The sequence below is a fragment of the Epinephelus lanceolatus genome, chromosome 6, assembly GCF_041903045.1.
Source record: "Epinephelus lanceolatus isolate andai-2023 chromosome 6, ASM4190304v1, whole genome shotgun sequence".
NCBI lineage: Eukaryota > Metazoa > Chordata > Actinopteri > Perciformes > Serranidae > Epinephelus > Epinephelus lanceolatus.
Window position 1 is genome coordinate 12,007,846 of NC_135739.1, and position 18,016 is coordinate 12,025,861.

At 41.5% G+C, this 18,016-nt stretch overlaps 1 protein-coding gene across 2 annotated transcripts in view; it reads right to left on the reverse strand.

The window, feature by feature from the left end:
* Positions 1 to 18,016, reverse strand: part of pip5k1ca (phosphatidylinositol-4-phosphate 5-kinase, type I, gamma a) — a 73,342-nt gene that overhangs the window by 38,017 nt on the left and 17,309 nt on the right. For both annotated transcript variants that reach the window (XM_033621583.2, XM_033621585.2), the window contains exons 2-5: positions 6,410 to 6,441; positions 5,487 to 5,573; positions 5,178 to 5,308; positions 3,653 to 3,770 (exon numbers count right to left, since the gene is read on the reverse strand). In XM_033621583.2, coding sequence (XP_033477474.1) covers positions 3,653 to 3,770; positions 5,178 to 5,308; positions 5,487 to 5,573; positions 6,410 to 6,441 — 368 coding nt within the window. The remainder of the gene's footprint in view (positions 1 to 3,652; positions 3,771 to 5,177; positions 5,309 to 5,486; positions 5,574 to 6,409; positions 6,442 to 18,016) is intronic.

Genomic DNA, 18,016 nt, shown 5'->3' on the forward strand with positions numbered 1-18,016 from the left:
GTTTTCATTGTCTTGACTTGAAGTTTTTCTGTACATGTGTGAGAAGGACTTTTATACAGATTATGTAACTGCTGCAGTGTGTTGAATCAATTCTTTGCCCACTCGATAATAAATCATGAGTGCTAGTACAAATGTGACGATCATGTGGCCCCCATGAGAAGTCAGCCTTTTGACTGGTCTCATTGTTGTCACTGGTTTGCTTCTCTTTATAGTGTCTGAGTTGCAAATAAGTCAGTCCTGGAATGAGCAGAAAACGACCGCTTTAATTTGTTCGATCACACAAGCATTGCAGATCTCTGTAGCATTCAACAGTTAGTGGATTAATAGAAACTCATGCTGCAGCTGTATAATCAATTTAGCCATTTTTAAATCAAAATGCAAAGCAGTCCAGCCTCCCCAACACGAGCATTTAATACTTTTATTGGTCATATATGATACTAAACTTGACATCTTTGGATTATAGAAAGCTGGTCAAACAAAACAAATAACTTCCATCGAGTTTTGGAAAACTAAATTGGGCATTTATCACGATTTTTAGACAAAACAATTGACCAAGAATGCAGCTGGATACTTCATCACTAATGAAAGATATTGTTAGTTGAATGTTAGCCCACAAGATTTCAGCTGGGACACCCTACAAAGCGGTGTAAGGCATCATATGCAACAGCTGTAAGGAACACTACAGAGGGGTCATGGCCAGGACCCTGGACAACAGACTGAATAATCACTGGACACAGACATCAGCCGTCTGTGAACACCAGCCCAAACCTGATCACAGCATCGACTCAGAAGGAGCCAGAGTTATCACCTGACCAACGTCTCACCCTCAGGTCACAGGACGACATCTGAGCCAGGTGGTATAGTGGTTAGCACTGTCACCTCACAGCAAGAGGGTTCCCGGTTCAATCCCAGTTTACATGTTCTCCCCGTGTCAGCGTGGGTTTTCTCCAGGTACTCCGGCTTCCTCCCGCAGTCCAAAGACATGCAGGTTAATTGGTGACTCTAAATTGTCCGTAGGTGTGAATGTGAGTGTGAATGGTTGTCTGTCTCTATGTGTCAGCCCTGTGATAGTCTGGTGACCTGTCCAGGGTGTACCCCGCCTCTCACCCAATGTCAACTGGGATAGGCTCCACCCCCCCATGACCCTCAAGAGGATAAGTGGTGACGAAAATGGATGGATGGATGGAAAACAATCGATATAGCATAGTATTGTGATATATTTGTGCGGTATCGTTTCATAATTAGATAATTTATTTAGGCACAAATACAAATTAAAATGTTGATAGCCTACTGGTATATTATAATCAATTGCCTGTTTTATGCCCTCTATACACTGTGCGATTTTAGCAATCTTATAAGACTATTGCATGGCACACTGAGACGTGGATCTAATAAACTTTGGCACGACGTCAAGTTTGATGTGTGCAGATTGTACGATGGCCGTTTACTACTGAATCGCAGGTTACGACGTACGTCAATATGCAACGTCATCAGCGTGCACCACATCAGCGTACGTCATTATCTGTGCCACCATAGGTAGCTTGTTCACCTGGAAGTTGCAGTTCCTCCACAATTTCCTTCCATGCAGTCATTTCTCGCGGTCATGATAGCAGCTGGAGGAAACATCAAATCAACAAGGCTTCTGCTGCCACAGCTCCACCACACTTTCCTCTTTCTGGGAGTTCCACAGACTTCTTTTTGTTCATTTTACCTCCATGGCAAGCGATCATTTGTTTGGGTTTAGCGCCTGTGTCGCGGTGACCATTGTGTCATTTCGTGCTGCATTTCTATTGGTTGATTAGTAGACGTAGGTGGTAGCGGCTGTCACACTCTGAGATAGTCATCCTAAATTTCTGACACTGTCAGAATTTTATCTCAGGTTATCTTTGGTTGCAAGACGTTGACAACGGCCGTCCTTGAACATGTCTCACAATGCGACGTAAGACCACTGTTTTAGAGCCACAACCAAAGATATCGCCACGTTTCTCCCACGATGTTCATCTTTTGTCTGGGACAGCCCAAAATTGCACAGTGTACATTTTGCAGCAATAAACATCACTGAAGTGAGATGAACAGCTTTATCTCATTAGATAAAACTGATGTTTTGTCCTTTGGGGACAAAATTTCAAGTTCAAAAAAAGGTAATAATTCACAGTATATCACAGTATGTTTTATCACAATACTCAGCGACACGTTTAAAATTACAATAATATTGTATTGTATTGTGATAATATGGTATCATGGTGCCTCTGGTGATTCCCACCCCTAGAAGAGTTTCAAATTTGTCTCTTGTTTTTCTGTTTATGTGACTCTTACAGGGCTATATTGAAGTCTTGTTGCTTCACGTGCTTGCCAGTAGTGTTAAAAACACTTTTTGTTTTTTTGTTTCCTACTCAAAACCCTGTTTACATCCAAAGCTGTGCTCACACCAAACACATTACACATTAATGAATAAATGTCGGCCTGCCGCCCAGCTCTTATAAAGATGCTGCCCCCAAACGCCTCATTAAGACCTCCGTAGAAAACGCTGCTAAAGGCGGACTAATCTGTTGTGGCAAGGTGCTGAAAAACTCCCAGGCCATTAGCTACTCTACGACTATGAATGTAATGTGATACGTAATTGACCACATTGGGATGTTATTTTTAAATTTCTACCTCCACAAGGAGTCTAGATTTAGCATCAGGTAGAGAGCAGTGCTCCTGGATCTGAAAGAGAACTCTCTTAAAAAGTCTACTAGAGTCGTCTAATTAAGGATGCTCTCTATCAATTAGGTCAGATAGATTCAATTAGAGGACCTGTCCCTCCTAAGATTTGTATTTCTGTTAGTACAGGCAGCTCAACACTTGTAGCAGGATAAGTAGAGAAATAGGAACGAGATTCTGTTTCTGTCTTGTACCTACTACTTCAGTGTAACCAGACTCACAATCTTAAAAATCAGTCTGGTAGTCTGGTGAGAACATGCAAGTCCCCAGATGGCTTGTGTGGACATATGGTGATGAGTGACCCCAGGCTGGCTGAGAGAGATGGCAGAAACAAGGCAGGATGTGGTGTTTCTACGTGGTTGGAGAGCCGATGCATTAAAGATATGTGCACATGGACCACGCAGAAACACTGACTAAGCAGTGTATGTATATTCTGCTAGACTGCTCAGGGCGGAGCTGTGAATCACGCAGCCTCCAGGTCCTCCACGCTGATGAGGGGTGACAAGCTGCAGACCTTTCCTCCCTCCCTCTCCTCGACCGTCCTGTCTCCTCCCCTCTGCACTGTCTTGTGCCGTTTCATCGCTTCTTGTCCTCTACTCTTTCATCTCTCTCCCACCGTCCTGCTTCTCATCTTTATTAACTTCTTTTCTATTTTCCTTCTTCACATCTTTCTACTTAATTTACTCTGTGTGTTTCATTGTCTTTTCCTGGCCTCCTTTCCTTTCCCCTCTTGATTGCTTTCACTTCCTCCCTGTTCATGTCTATCTGCTTTGAACGCTACTACTGAGATTAATTCAATTTCCACCACAGCTAACCAGCTCAGTGCATCCTTTTCTTTTATTTCATACCATGTAGTTATAATCTGAAGATTTCCTGGAGAACGTTTAACATCCATGCGATAACAATTCACCTTTATTCATTTAGAGACACGGACAAAGTGAAATCTTACCAGGTAGTCATCCGGCCTGATGCCAAACAGTTCTCTGAAGTAGCGGAAGGCCACAGGGGCGTATGTTTTAAAGCGGAAATCTGGGAAATGGTGGGCTGGAGTGAGGTTGCTTCCTTCACTAAAGCACAGAAGAATATCAGAGAGCGTAAGATTAGAAGAGAGTGATTAAATTAATATTTTTTCACAAGCGAACATCAAACAGGGAGGATAAGAAGAACATATCAACAACATGCATTAATATTGTATTATTCATGTGTGCACTGGAATCAGGACTGCATATCAAGGCCATGATAGATAAAAATAAATTAGTGTGAAGCCGGGAGCGGGGGGTAATATTCAGGGGAAAAACTCTGAGATTAAAGTCTTAAATTTAAAAGAAAACAACTTGGATATTTTCTGGGATTAAAGTGGTAAATTCCAGAAAAAAACTAATAAACTTGCAAGAAAAAACTTGAATATTCTCTGAGATAATAAAGTCATACATTTTTGAGAAAAAATAAATAAAAATTTGCAAGAAAAAACTTGAATATTCTCTGAGATTATAAAGACATAAATTTATGAAAAAAAAATCACAAATTTACAAGAAAAAAAATGGAATATTCTCTGAGATTATAAAGTCATACATTTGCATGAAAAATTCACAAATTTACAAGAAAAAACTTGAATATACTCTGAGATTATTAAGTCATAAATTTATGAGAAAAATTCACAAGTTTACAAGAAAAAAAACTTGAATATTCATTGAGATTATAAAGACATAAATTTGCAAGAAAAAAATCACAAATTTACAAGAAAAAACTTGAATAATCTCTGAGATTCTCTGAGAAAAAACTCACAAATTCTCTGAAACTGAAGTGACAAATTTACAAAAAAAAAGAAAAAAAAATATTTTCTTTTTGTCACTTTACTTTGTTAGATTGGTTCAAGCTCATCCCACCACAGATGCTCCCAGTAAACAGGGAATCCCAGCAAACACTGAGACGTTAAATAACTGTTGCTTGAACCTCCAATCCTGACGTCCCATTACGGCTCAAAAAAAGCTCCAAAATGAAAGTTGTGTCAACCTCAGGTGATGTTACCTGGCCATAGCAATGTCAAAATATGCCACAAACAGGGACGGGCTTGTTCAGCCATTCTGCTGAAGTTTATATTCACATTGTGCATTCAGCAGCTTTATACACTGTAAAAACTGAAAATAATAAGTCAACTAAAAATAAATACCCAACTTTAACTCATGCAGGACACAAACCATGGTCTCCTGAGTGAAAGTCCAGTGATTGACAGATTCACCCACCACAATTTTGTCCTTATGTGGACTTTGTCACAAATTTATTTTACGTCACCAGACTCAGTGTGCTCAAAGACTTCTGAAATCTGAGAAATTCTGAGTTTTTTCTCAGAATATTCCCCCTCTCCTCCGGCTCTGTGATAATATTATTTTTAATCTACAATGGCCTGATATGCTGTCGTAGGAAACATACTGCGTGTATACAAAGGGTTTTTTGTGTGTGGCTGCAGTAGAGACCTGGGGAAGAAGATGCTCTCCACCACGTAGAAGTCCTGCATCAACACATCTCTCTCAGGCTTGGAGCTCAGGTTGCCCACTGTGTAACCGATGCCCAGCTGGATGGCACCTTTCAAGGCTGAGGATGTGGTCTGCGGAGAGAGGGGAAGGTGCGGCGAGTGAAATACCTTCGCTGTTTTTCACCTCCACAGCCAGAGAACAGTTCTCTTCTGACGTGGAGCATTTTAAAATATATCCATCACCATTTAATGCTTTAAAAATGCAAACCAGTCAACACATCACGGCCCAGGCATGTGCTGTCCATAGTACCTTCTTGTAAGTAGTTTCCCCTGATGCGTCCACCCCTCTGTGGCCAATCTTCTTTCCCTGACCAGGCTGGCCTGAGGATGAGGGCATCTGGCGAGACAAAGAGGGAGAGACTGGTATTATGGGGGACAGGGGGATTTGCACCTGTTCATTAACATTGATTATTTAAACATTAAAGATAGGGGAGTGGCACAGTATCAATGCATGAGAGCCATTTCAAGCTTTGATGTTATAAACTGACCCATTGAAGAGAGCAGGTGTTCATTTTGAAACAACATGCAAACTCCTCTGTTCTGAGGATCTTTAATTAGTGGAACTTTATCGATCCCACTCAAACTGTGCATAGCATGAGATCTGATAGCATGCTTTGTAAGCTAATCTGATTTAGAAACTGCTTTAATGGCAGCAGCTACGTACGGTGGATGTTTTAGATCTCATAGCTGGACAGCCAATGTAAATATATCCGGTGCTGTTGTAAGTGATGTTCAATAAGCTTTTTGGTTTTAAAGTAGAGTTAAATATCCTCAGCAGATTTAGAGCTAACAAACTGTGCAATACTTCTAATGTTTGCTTTAACGTTCAGTACGCCAGATGGACGGGATTTACTAAATTAGGAGGATTAAAATAACGTGAGCCAAATTGTCTAGCAAAGACAAAGAACACTACAGCAATATTTAAATATTTTCCGGTAGTCCGTACTGAAGGTTTGTGCCAGTTCTCATGCACCAACGCGCCAAAAAAAACACACAGCAAATATTAATTGACCCAAATATGAATCGCTCAGATCAATCCTTTGTGGGGTAATGGTTTAATTAGCGCGTGGCTAAAACCAAAGAACTAGGTGTTACTGATGTAGAGGATCAAAAAAGGAACTAAAAAGAGATATGTTACGGAGCAGATGATCACAGGGACAGATGGTGGCTCACCTCTGTGATGAAGGCTTTCCTAGCAGCAGCATCTGAGAGAGAGAGAGAGAGAGAGAGAGAGAGAGAGAGACAGAAAGAGGAGACAGACAGAGATGAGTGTGTTAGTTGCTCTGAGACGGGGAGGCTCCATTACTCAGCATCATTAGTTTTCTCCGTGACAAAGATGAATGCCAAAGGGTGGACACGGTGGTCCAACATTATGTAATAACAGTGTCAAACACAAGTAGGGCCCTGTCAGCTGGAGGAACTGCAGGAGACAGGAGCGTCAGCAACAAGGGGACCAAGACCTTTGTAAAGCCCTCTGTACTGTACATGAGGTTTAATGCATTTTCAGCCATGCTAATGGCTCTAGGGATGTCAGGCCCTCTGATTTCTACAATGCAGAAAACAGACAGAATGGCTTAGATCGGATTAGATAAGGAAAATAGAATCAACTGTAAAACACTAGTAATTTGACAAAATGTGGATATGCTTTTTTCACAGCGCCTTAGTCGTATGAACAAAAAAAACTATGTTGCTACTTTTGGTGTCATTTACAGGCACGATGCTTCTGTCCTCTGCTCTCTGTGTGGGTGATTCACTGAGGGCAGGGCTCAGCTCCTGTGTTTCCCACAGAGTTAGAATCTGTGTGTGATCTTTCTGTGTCCCCTCTCCAACTTTGAAGGTTTTTGAGGGTCCCTAAACGCAGCACAGGCAGAAGTCTTCATGAAATTTGTTGTCCACTCAGCAGCAGCAATGATTTTAGCACAAGATGGTTTGATTCTGTATCAATTAAAAGGCTGCGAGAAAGAGGTCACTGGCAATGTATTCACTTGGTGACCAATGTGCACACATTACTGTTGAATCCCAAAAGCTGAATGCGTTCTAAGTAGTCGTCAGTCAGAAAGCTTCTCTGTGAGGTGACCCAGTTGCCTTTCGGGCTGAAGAGAGGCTGGACAGGGGTGGTGTTGTGTCTTAGGAAAAGTTGCTTCATTCTAGGGTAATCCTGAAGGCACTCTAGACTCTGCCCCGTTTCTTCGATGTACTTGCGGACCTCCTCCATCACCTCCACATTGCTGGATCTGAACGGCAGGCTTCACAGACCCGTGGCTGAAGAAGTCATCTTCAGATTCAATGTTCGACACATTCCGGCTTTTGTTTGCTTTGGTTATGTTACATGGATCCATCTGGGTCACGATATGGAGAATTAATCACTTGTGCAGTCTGTGGTCTGATCGGCCAGAGCTGATCAATGGAATAGATTAGAAGAGCAGCTGCTGCAGAGGTGAGTTAGTCTTCAGACCCAGCGCTAGACCACAGGGTGCACAGTTTTCATGGGACTGCAGCTGGGTTTTTTTTTTTTAACTAGTCTGGAAAAACGATGAACAACACTCAAATGAGAGCAATGTTATTCTATGAAATAGAACATTTTATTTCTACATGAATTAACAAAATGTTAAGTTTCACTTTCATTGCGCCTGCCGTTCTGCTGCTCCTTCTGTGTCCAGAGTACGCTCTGGTAAAAAATGGTAAATGGACTGTACTTGTGTAGCGTCTTTCTAGTACCCTGACCACTCAAAGTGCCTTTACACTACATGTCACATTCACACACACATTCACACACTGGTGGCCGAGGCTCCCATACATGGTGCAACCTGCTACTCAGTAACCATTCTCATGCTCCCACACACTGATGGAACAGCCAGTCGGAGCAATTTGGGTCTCAGTATCTTGCCCAAGGATACTTCAACATGCAGACTAGAGGAGTCCTGGATTGAACCGCTGATCTTCCAATTAGTTGACGACCCCCTCTGAGCCCCAGCTGCCGTTGTGCTACACTCAAAAGCTGTGTGGTGCTCTTCCAATATCGTCGTAGCAACTAAATCAATGTATGGGAAACCCTGAGCTCCTCCACACACACTAGAAGGTCTGGTTCTCTGGTCGCCCAGACGCAGCGTCTTATGTTTCTGCATAAAACCAGCCGTCACTCGCATCTATGTGGTCAAGTTGGAACAGCCGCAACACATGACTATGTCTGCTTTTCAAATTGATAGTATAAAAATACAAATTCACAGGAAGTATAAAATATGTGACCTCTATGAGTTTGTTGTAGTGGTAGTAATCTACATGCTCTCACTGTTTGAGCCTAATATTATCAGGCTGACATGTGTTTCATCAGGAGACAAACAAATTACAAATTACGCAGCATACATTACAGATGGCAATCTAACAAATCTCAAAAGTACGGCAGCCTTACATGTGTTATGTGATCATTTTTAGTCTAATAACAGGATGGAGGCGGCAGAGAAATGCAATCAGAGGACTGTTTTTACCAGGAGGGCCTGAAATAGATACATAATTATAGACGATCAGCATAAAAATGGAGACAATGCCCAGGAAGGATGCAGAGAGAGAGAGAGCACAAAATGAGCAAATGAAAGAGTGGAAAGAGACAGAGAGAGAGGAGGAAACAGGGCTTCAGACGGTACGAGAGTGAGGCAGATAAATTCCCTCTCTGTTATCTTCACATCCAATATCACACTCAGCCGCCCAGATGGTGGAATTTATAGAGAAGCTGCAGATATGTTTACAACAGTCTGACTGCTGTGAATAAATAAATGAGGATACAAATATCAGCAATGAGATAAAATATTCCTAATTAGGCAGTGTGACAGGATGCAAGTTTTATTGTGTTTACTTTCCATTTTGTGTCACTTCTTGTTAACAGAAGTATTATTGTTGATGACGTTGGAATAGTTTTGATATTAATTAGATGAACTTACTTTTATATCTCAATGCTGCCATGCATTAGACTTAATAAGAGTGTAATAGGCTTTTTTTCACAGCAGACATTATGTCTTGTAATTGTAGGCAAGGCACAGATGTTACAGATTAGGCTACATGATGATGTCTCTGTTCTTTTCATGTGTCCCATGTCAGTGAGCCTGCATGCACAAGACCAGGACCCTGAAACCAAAGCAGCCATCACTCATGTTATCATTTAGAATATAATTTACTGTGCTGTTCCTACTCTGATATGTCCAAGTGTCTCCTGTAAAAAAGGCCTCTACCCCCCGTAGAACAAAAGAGAAGATCTGAGCAGGTGTACCTGTGGGGAATCTGAGTGAAAAACTATTAAGATTACAAGGTTAATTTCAAATATATACCAAAGAAATGTCATTACTTCATGCAAAACATGTCACCGGAGGTCCTACGTTTTGAATGGCTACTCACTGAGACATTAAGGTTGTTTGTTAGGTTGAGAGAACCATGTTTTAGCACAGGGTCAGCTGGCTTTGACTGGTTCAAAATGGGTGCTTTGCTGCTTCTGACAGCTCACTGTATGAGCAAGTGTATTTCTGTGTGTAAGCATGTGCATGGCAGAATAGTAATGCGTCTACAGAGACTTAGTAACATACACAGTCAGTCATACTTCATTTAACTCTAAGCAGGAGTTCTCAAAGGTTTCCTGAGTGCCAATTTAGCCACGCAGGAAAAGCATAGTTGTGAGCTGACCCCTGAAATTGTTAACTTTAGCTAACAGCACTAGCGCTGATGATGGGCCTGTCCCATTTCTACCCCATAAATCTTTCAGTTGGCATTGAGTGCCCTCATTTGCGAGATAACCCTTGATGGGCGAAGTGAGAAATATTAGGGTAGAGATCTTTCCCTAAGAAATGGGACACCACTTCAAGCAAGTCGGCGTGGCCGACGTGCAGGCATACGTCACGCATAGTAGCAAGGCAATGAAAATGCCAGCTCCAGTGCTTGTGTTGTGGCGTGTGCTGTGTTTATTCTTCTCTGTCTGATGAATCAACGGAGAAAAAAAAGCTGAAAACAGGAGGCGCCTACGACGTCTTCTAGTTCTGATTGATTTTGTTCGGGTCGATTTGTTTAAATATTTTGACGCTGTGTTCAATCAAATTGCTGATGAGTTTACGCTAGTCGAACCATCTGTTGATTGTATAGCATACATTCTGATCGTACAGTAACAAATTATTTTCCAAAACTTGCAGAAGTTGCTGACTTCATCTTCCACTTCGTGGTAAGTGTGGGTCGGGGCTCCCTTGGAATCTAGGGCGGATTTCAAGTGTTGGAAACCACTTCTACTACCTCAATTCTGTTTTGGGACACCACTAGCCTAAACGTGAACGCACACAACCAAGTGCAAGTGGGTATTTCTAGGCGAAGTGTGGATATTGGGACAGGCCCAAGAGGTGCCATGAGTTGCTATGCAACCAGTAGCTTTCTGCAAGGTGTTATCCCTAACCTGTCGGACTCTTGTTAGGGGAGCACAGCTTGATGCAGTCTCCTAATAGTGTATTAAATGTACATTTTAAGTGTATTGAAAGTCTGAAGAAAGGTATTCGCACATCCAACTGTCTCAGATGCAGGTGCGTTGGAAAACATCACTTGAGTCTTTGAACAGAAAATCTTGCAAACAAAAGAACGAGGAAATATTTTGAATGATTTATAAAAGCTGCAAGGCCGATGCGTTCATTCATAATAGACATTTTTGGTAAATAATCTTGTAAATAGCCTTCATAGTGTAAGGTGCTTGAGTTTTCTAGGTGTTTCCTATGTTTTTGTTCTCTTCTTCTTTCATTTGTGGGATATGTGACATACAGTGCACAGGCTGTTGTCAACTATTGGGAGATACGCCCAAAGCTGATTAATTCCCCCACACCTGTGCTCACCTGTTAAATGGGTGGAGCAGTTTCTATTTAAGCTCAATCTTGGAAATAAGGGTGTTTAACACTCTCAACGAAGGTCCAGGAAACGTAAGTGTTACTGATGAATTGTGAAGCTGAGCAGGAGCAGTGTGCGAGATTTTCTACTCAAAGACTCAAGTGTATTAAAAGTATAAGTACTGAAATGGACCGCGAATGATTACACTATAATGAATGCATTTCATGTCACGTTCAGGGGCCGCACAAAATGCTTTATTTAATTCATTCAATATTAATTAATAAAATCCATTTTGGCTCTGTTCATTAGGTGCCCCGATAAGCTACTCCAGTGATCCAGCATGCACAATACCATAGGTAAGGACTGAGGGCCCCGTTTCTGTCTGTGTCATGTTTCAAGTCTACTGCCAGCAGGTCGGTAATCCTCTGTATCTCCACTCGTGAAAAAAGGAAAGCGTGAGTATATATATCAAAGTCATCATAAATGTCCAACTGGTGTAATCTATCAGGGACAGTCCGCTGGCGACACAGAAGAGACGGTATAATCTGCTCCTCCTCATCCTCCAAGTTATCCCACCTTGTAAAACAATGCACCATGACAACTCCTATTTTATGGAGGACTTTATATCCATTAAAGGCTCGGCAAGATTTAAGTTGTAACTTATGCCTACGTTGGAACGATTTCAGCTAGTGCAACCTTGGAAAAATTTTGCCGTTACGTTTAAACAATGCTATATTTGAACTCATGTAAGCTGGTGCAACCCAGTGTTGGACCGTGGAACTGATATAGCTGAATGATTTACAACAAATATTTGTGTTATTAGTTGCATGTGTGCTTCTTCTGCTCTGACATATCAAAATGTCTGCTTTAAAAGGAGTCAAAGATTCACAGGAAGCTAAATAAGGATGACAGCAGAAGAAACATCGCTGTAATCTTTGGAGGCTCCAACATCTAACCAGTATAAAATGGATCCATCTCCCTCACCAGCTGAGGCTCTCACAGCTAACCTTTATAACCCAGTGTCACTCCGGAGTGGGGTGGCATCTTCACAGCTTGACTCTTGTGTTTGCAGCTGAATTGATAGCCAGCCTCTCTGCTCTCTGCGCGTCTCGTGGACGCCCATGTGACTGAGCCACAGAATAGCCTGTTTGCCACCCCTCCTCCTGCTCTGTGTCTCTATCTATCTCACTCTATCACACACACACACACACACACACACACACACACACACACACACATTTGCACTGGGATGAGGCAAGCCAAAGCGTGCCAGTGTAAGCCCGGCAACGCTCCCGAGCTGGAACATCCAGGGAAGAAAATCTGAGGGGAAAAAAAAACCTGCTGCTGAAGGAATGTTTGCAATGCAGCTAATTAAAGAGGAGGCTCTCCTCCTTCCCATACATATATTTACAGTATCTGTAGCTCCATATGTGTGGATGCATGTGATTGGCTGGCTCAGTGTGTTTCTTTCACATCGCTTCTGTTATTTCCAAGTGCCTGCTCCTTATATGTACATGTATCTGTGTGTATGTTATGTATCTTACTGCAGCCACATCTCTTCCTTTCCACATGTCTGCACCTGTTAAGACTGCCCTCAGAGTGTGTATGCATGCGTAGGTATGTGTGAGGGGGTGTGAGTGTGTGACTGCTGGCTGAGACTACAGGTTTTAAGGCACAGTGTGTGTGCAGTGAATGAGTCAGGCTGTGTGTGTCCAAGCATGTGCTTTATCTCTCCCTGCTCGACTCTAAGCGAACCACCACCATGACGGTTTAACCAGAAACAGACTGATTTGTACCCACAGTACAGTACAGTTACATGGCTGCCTTTCTGTGCAGTGAATCTCACTGGGAACAACGCTACAAAACCACTATGCTTCTCATATAATGTTTTTATACTAAAACTACAATCATTAACGCCCTTAATGGGATCCTATTACGCTCATTTTCAGGTTCATATTTCTATTTTGGGTTTCATCTAGGAGATGTTTACATGCTTAAATGTTCGAAAACACTTTATTTTCCTCATACTGTCTGTGCTGGTACATCTGTATTCACCCTCTGTCTGAAACGCTCCAGTTTAGCACCTGTCTCTTCAAGCCTCCCTACCAAAAAAGCCAAGTCTGCTGTGATTGGTCATTCTTGTGTTTATATGCTGCATCAATGCAGCCGGAAAATGACTGTAATGGAGTGTAGCCACCCTTCATACCGTGAAAACCACCAATAACAGCTTCTAAACCAAAATCTTCACAACGAGACAAGTTAAATCAAGAACATGAACCAAAATCGTGGAGAAATTAATAACATCGACAACCAAGATTAGATGTTTCAGTGATGTTAGTTTCAGTGATGTTAGCATGTAGCTACATGTAGCAGATCTGGAATAATATAGAGATCCAGTGATCAACATCCAATATCATCGATGAAAAGTGAAAACATCGATCCGCATCATCATCTTTAGGTAATGCCTTCATTTTGAAACCACAATTATATGTTTACATGACATTAGCATGTAGCTACATGTAGCAGTTAGGGCTGTAACGATCCACTGATCTGAACAATATATCGATTCAATGATCAACGATCCAATATCATCGATGCAAAGTAAAAAAAATTGATCCGTATCATCATCTCTAGGTTACGCCTTTATTTTGAAATTCTGTGTCACTGTCAAACAGCAACAGGCAGATGGTAAGTAGCCAAGAGAAAGTCGATGAGGATAACGCTATTCACTCTGGAATAAATCAGCAGTGTGGAAATATTTTTGATTTTGTAGGAAATAAGGGCCAACAGACAGAGCACATGTCGTATGTAAACAATGTTGTTATACCGAGCATCTTGAGCAAGTTCTTGATGCAACACAGTGACATTAGCTGGTCTGGTTCAATAATACTGGGCTCAAAAAAGTGCATGCAGGGTGAAATTCAATTGCACTGTTCTGTCGGGAGATGCAATGACTTAAACCAACAGTGCGTAAGAAGTATAAATAGAGGAATAGTCCGCTAGCCACAGGTTGCTTTTAATCCATGTTTTATGGCTGTTGGGAGAAGTTCGCCTTCAAGTTCTATGAAACAGATCATAGTTTGGGTTAAAATAAAAAGAAAACCCTGAGGGCTAACTGATCATATGTGCCCTTTTATGTGTGTTAGTGGAGTAAACTTTACTGCACTTAAGCGGTTACAATCATTTACATTATTTATGTGTCGTTTTTATCATTTATGGCCAAAAGTATAAAAGGGAGGGGTGGCAGCTTCTTCTATAACAGATTGTGGTATATGATATTGGCTCATATCGATCGCAGGCCTCCGAATCAAATCGAAATCGTATCGTGGCAAACTTTGTCATATCGGCAAATATCGTATTGTTGTCCAAAGAATCATTATAATATCGTGATGAAACTAGCAATTTACACCCCTAGTAGCAGTGTACGTAATGTATGCAACACTTGCAGCAACATGCCTTGAGTATTTAATGCATGCAGAAGAAAATTGCTGAAAACAGTATTCAGGGCGGTCTGCAGCCTGAGGACTGTGCACACAGGGATTACTTTTACATACATTTACATTAACATACATATATCTAAAACTTCAGCCATGTTCAATATGAACATCTGACATTGTAATATCATATATGACAGAATATAAGGAAAAGTCCCATCATGAAAAACATTTTCCATTCTTTGAAATCAATAAAAAGCAGACAGCTCTTTACTTATTTTACCTCTGTGGACCTACGTAATTATATTTTCTAATATTCATCTATTATCCCCGTCCCCAGCAGCTTGAAGTTAAACACAGACATGAACACCATTACTACAAAGTGAATTATGAGAGAAAAGAGATGGCTTATGAAATAAGAGAGGTGTTTGATCACTTGAGTACGGGCCATGCAGAGCAGAGCTACATTTAAATTTTCGCCATTTGTGCCAGGCTGAAATGTAATTACATTCTGATTACAAGCAACCGGTTGTGAGTGCAAGTGAAAAAGACACGAAGCCCTGCTGCTATTTCGCAAGAGTGATAGCATAACAGGAATGGAGAGGCATAAAGATGATGAGAGTATATTGCAGAGAAAATAAAAAGGAAGGAGTTATGATAGGGAGATGATGGGATAGAGAGGGGGGGCTTTATACTGTATGGTACAGAGTACTAAAACAAGTCATCTTGTCCTACGGGAAACAAGGGTTCTCTAAAAGACACCAGAGTTCAATTTCTAACTTTTTTTTACTATATTTCATGATGAATTTCCCACAAAAATTGTATGAAAACCATCTTCAGACATATGCCTCTCCCCAGCAGCACAGCAGTCTGACGTCATATGACATCAGTGTTAACATCCCTCCATTAACCTATGACAGGTACCCAAGTGATTTCATCCTTGACAATGTAAAGAGGCCTCAGAATGAGACAACGAGGAAAAATAGGTCCTACTCCACCATCATGCAGCAGCAGCAGCAGCAGCAGCAGTCTGTAGAGTCCTTCAGGGATGGAACAACAAATAGACCCATACAAATAAATAGCTCCTAGCTGAGACTGTTGCCCAGGCGAACTGCTATGTGCTGGTTTTAATGGCCCTCTCTTACACCCTTAACAGAGTGGTCCATTACCAGCTGGTGATAACCATGAGAGGTGAAGCAAAACACAGGTTTATTTATATCATTTTCACACACACAAACCCAGTGTTTGAGGCAGGATATGTGATCACGTTTAACCCATGTTTGACCTGTTTACATGAGGCCACTGTTACAGCTTCATACCTTATTGTTGCCAATTCACAGACACACCAACCCCTGTATATTTGCTTAACAGAGCTACATCTGTTCATTCAGACTAAATAAATGTTAGAGTATGTGTTTAGTTTATTGAAATTGTTATAAAACTTTCTGATGTCTGATAAAAATTCTGGATATTAATGTAACCTACAGTAAACAATACAGTAATGTGTCCTGCTTCCACTCTGTTCATTAACACCTATTGTACTGTTTCTTCTCAAGTGTACAGGCTCTTAGTCACACATCATTATATGAAGTAAGTTCTCGGCAACACTAAAACTGTAGTTAAAGAGACACACCGGTTCTTGTCCAAACTTGCTTTACGATGTGCAGGATAGTGCAGATCCTAAGAAGCTCACTCTTAAACAAACAAATAGATCACAAGCCAACTCTGCTTCTGGTTCTGCTTTCCTGTCTTGAACTCGTCCCCTTTCAAATGATTTACGAGCCGACTTTTCAGTATTAACGGCACACTTTAATTAAAACCTTGACTTGACTGTGCCACTTAACTGTGACACAGAGCTGTTAATAACCTGCGTTGCAGTCTGTGTCCCGGACTTGGGCAGTGCACAGCAAATACATAAAAAATATCTGCTCTGATGATCTCTTGTTTCCATGGCGCCCCAACTGAGGTCAAGCAGCATTTTTATGACTAGCGCACGAGTGGCTGGAATCAACAGACAGATGCTGCTTTCCACATGTCCTTTAATGCTGCTGTTAAACAGGGCATCAGGGCAACTACACTATAAATTACAGTATATGATATAATTTACAGACACACATGCGTACAACAACAAGTACTGACCCACTCATTAATATACACTTCTTGTTTTTAAACTACATTATCCAAAAAAAGGCAGTGATTGTATATGAGGGTTCAGTGCATCTGTGTTTAACTGTTAACACATACTGTACAGTAGGCAGCACTGATGCATCTTACTGACAGTGATGTCAAACCCTGATGGGATCAATACTGAGACTCCCTGAGGATGAGCTAAGTAAGAGGCAGCCTTTGAGATGATTGTTTGTTATCTTGGCAGAGGCTAAGTGATGGTGCCGATATCGATCGGGTGTTAATTTTTCATGCCACGATGAAGCAGTGAAATGCTTGTCATGTCAAAGAGCGTCTGACCTGACCTACTGAAAGCAGAAATCCATAGCTCTGTCAATTTTAAAGAGCGGGGAAATTAACAGGGGCAGCCTACTCAATGCAAAGTGGGGTAAAATACAGTTGGCTCTTGTGTCAGTGTTTTGCCTCGTGAGCAATGCTGTGGGATTGTAATATTATCTCTGACAACAACGTGAGGATGAGATGAGTGTTAGGAGGAGTTATTTGTTCTCTTCTGTGCAGGATGCTGCTGAAGTTCGGATGGACAGAGCTGCCCGGAGGACCTCCTTTTTTTAGAATATGTTAATTCACGGGTTAACCTCAGCCTAGTTCACTTCACACAGGAGAGTTATGCAACAGCGATAGCTGCAGTTTAAAACCGAGGGAAGGCAAACTGATCCGAAATCAGTGTCATCAGGCCATTCCACCCTTGAGCCCTTGATCTCGGTAGCTGGCCAGCGAGTTGTGTATTTTTCCATGAGGCCACCAGTCAGCCAGTGTGGTCCTCATCCTCTGTGTCTGACCCAGAACAGAAAAGTGGAGGCAGTGAAGAGGCCTAACTGAGTATGTTTGGATGTACACTATTGTATCTCAGTGTGTCTTATCAATAAAGGATATGATTACATTGCAAATACATTAAATTATTTTCATGTTCATGTTATATTGTTGCTTTAAACACTGTGCTGGGAATAATACAACATTTTGGGATACATCCTGTGCTTATTCACTTTCTTGGCATGAGTTAAATAGGAGAATCCATACAATTTTCATGTCTGTGAAGTAAATATGAGGCTAGAGCCAGGAGATGATTAGCTTAGCTTAGCTTAGCTGGCCTTAGCATAAACACTAAAAGAAAGGGTAAATAACGAGCCTGGCTCTGTCTGAAGCAACAAAATCTGCACCTCTAAAAGCCCAGACACACCAAACTAGCATCAAAGAACTAGCAGCAACAAAGGCCGACTGTTGCCTGTGTCTCGGCCAAAAAGTTGCACTTGAACACACTGCAAAGACTACAGCTAATGTCCAACTACCACATACATTCTGTGCATGCATGGGAGGAAAT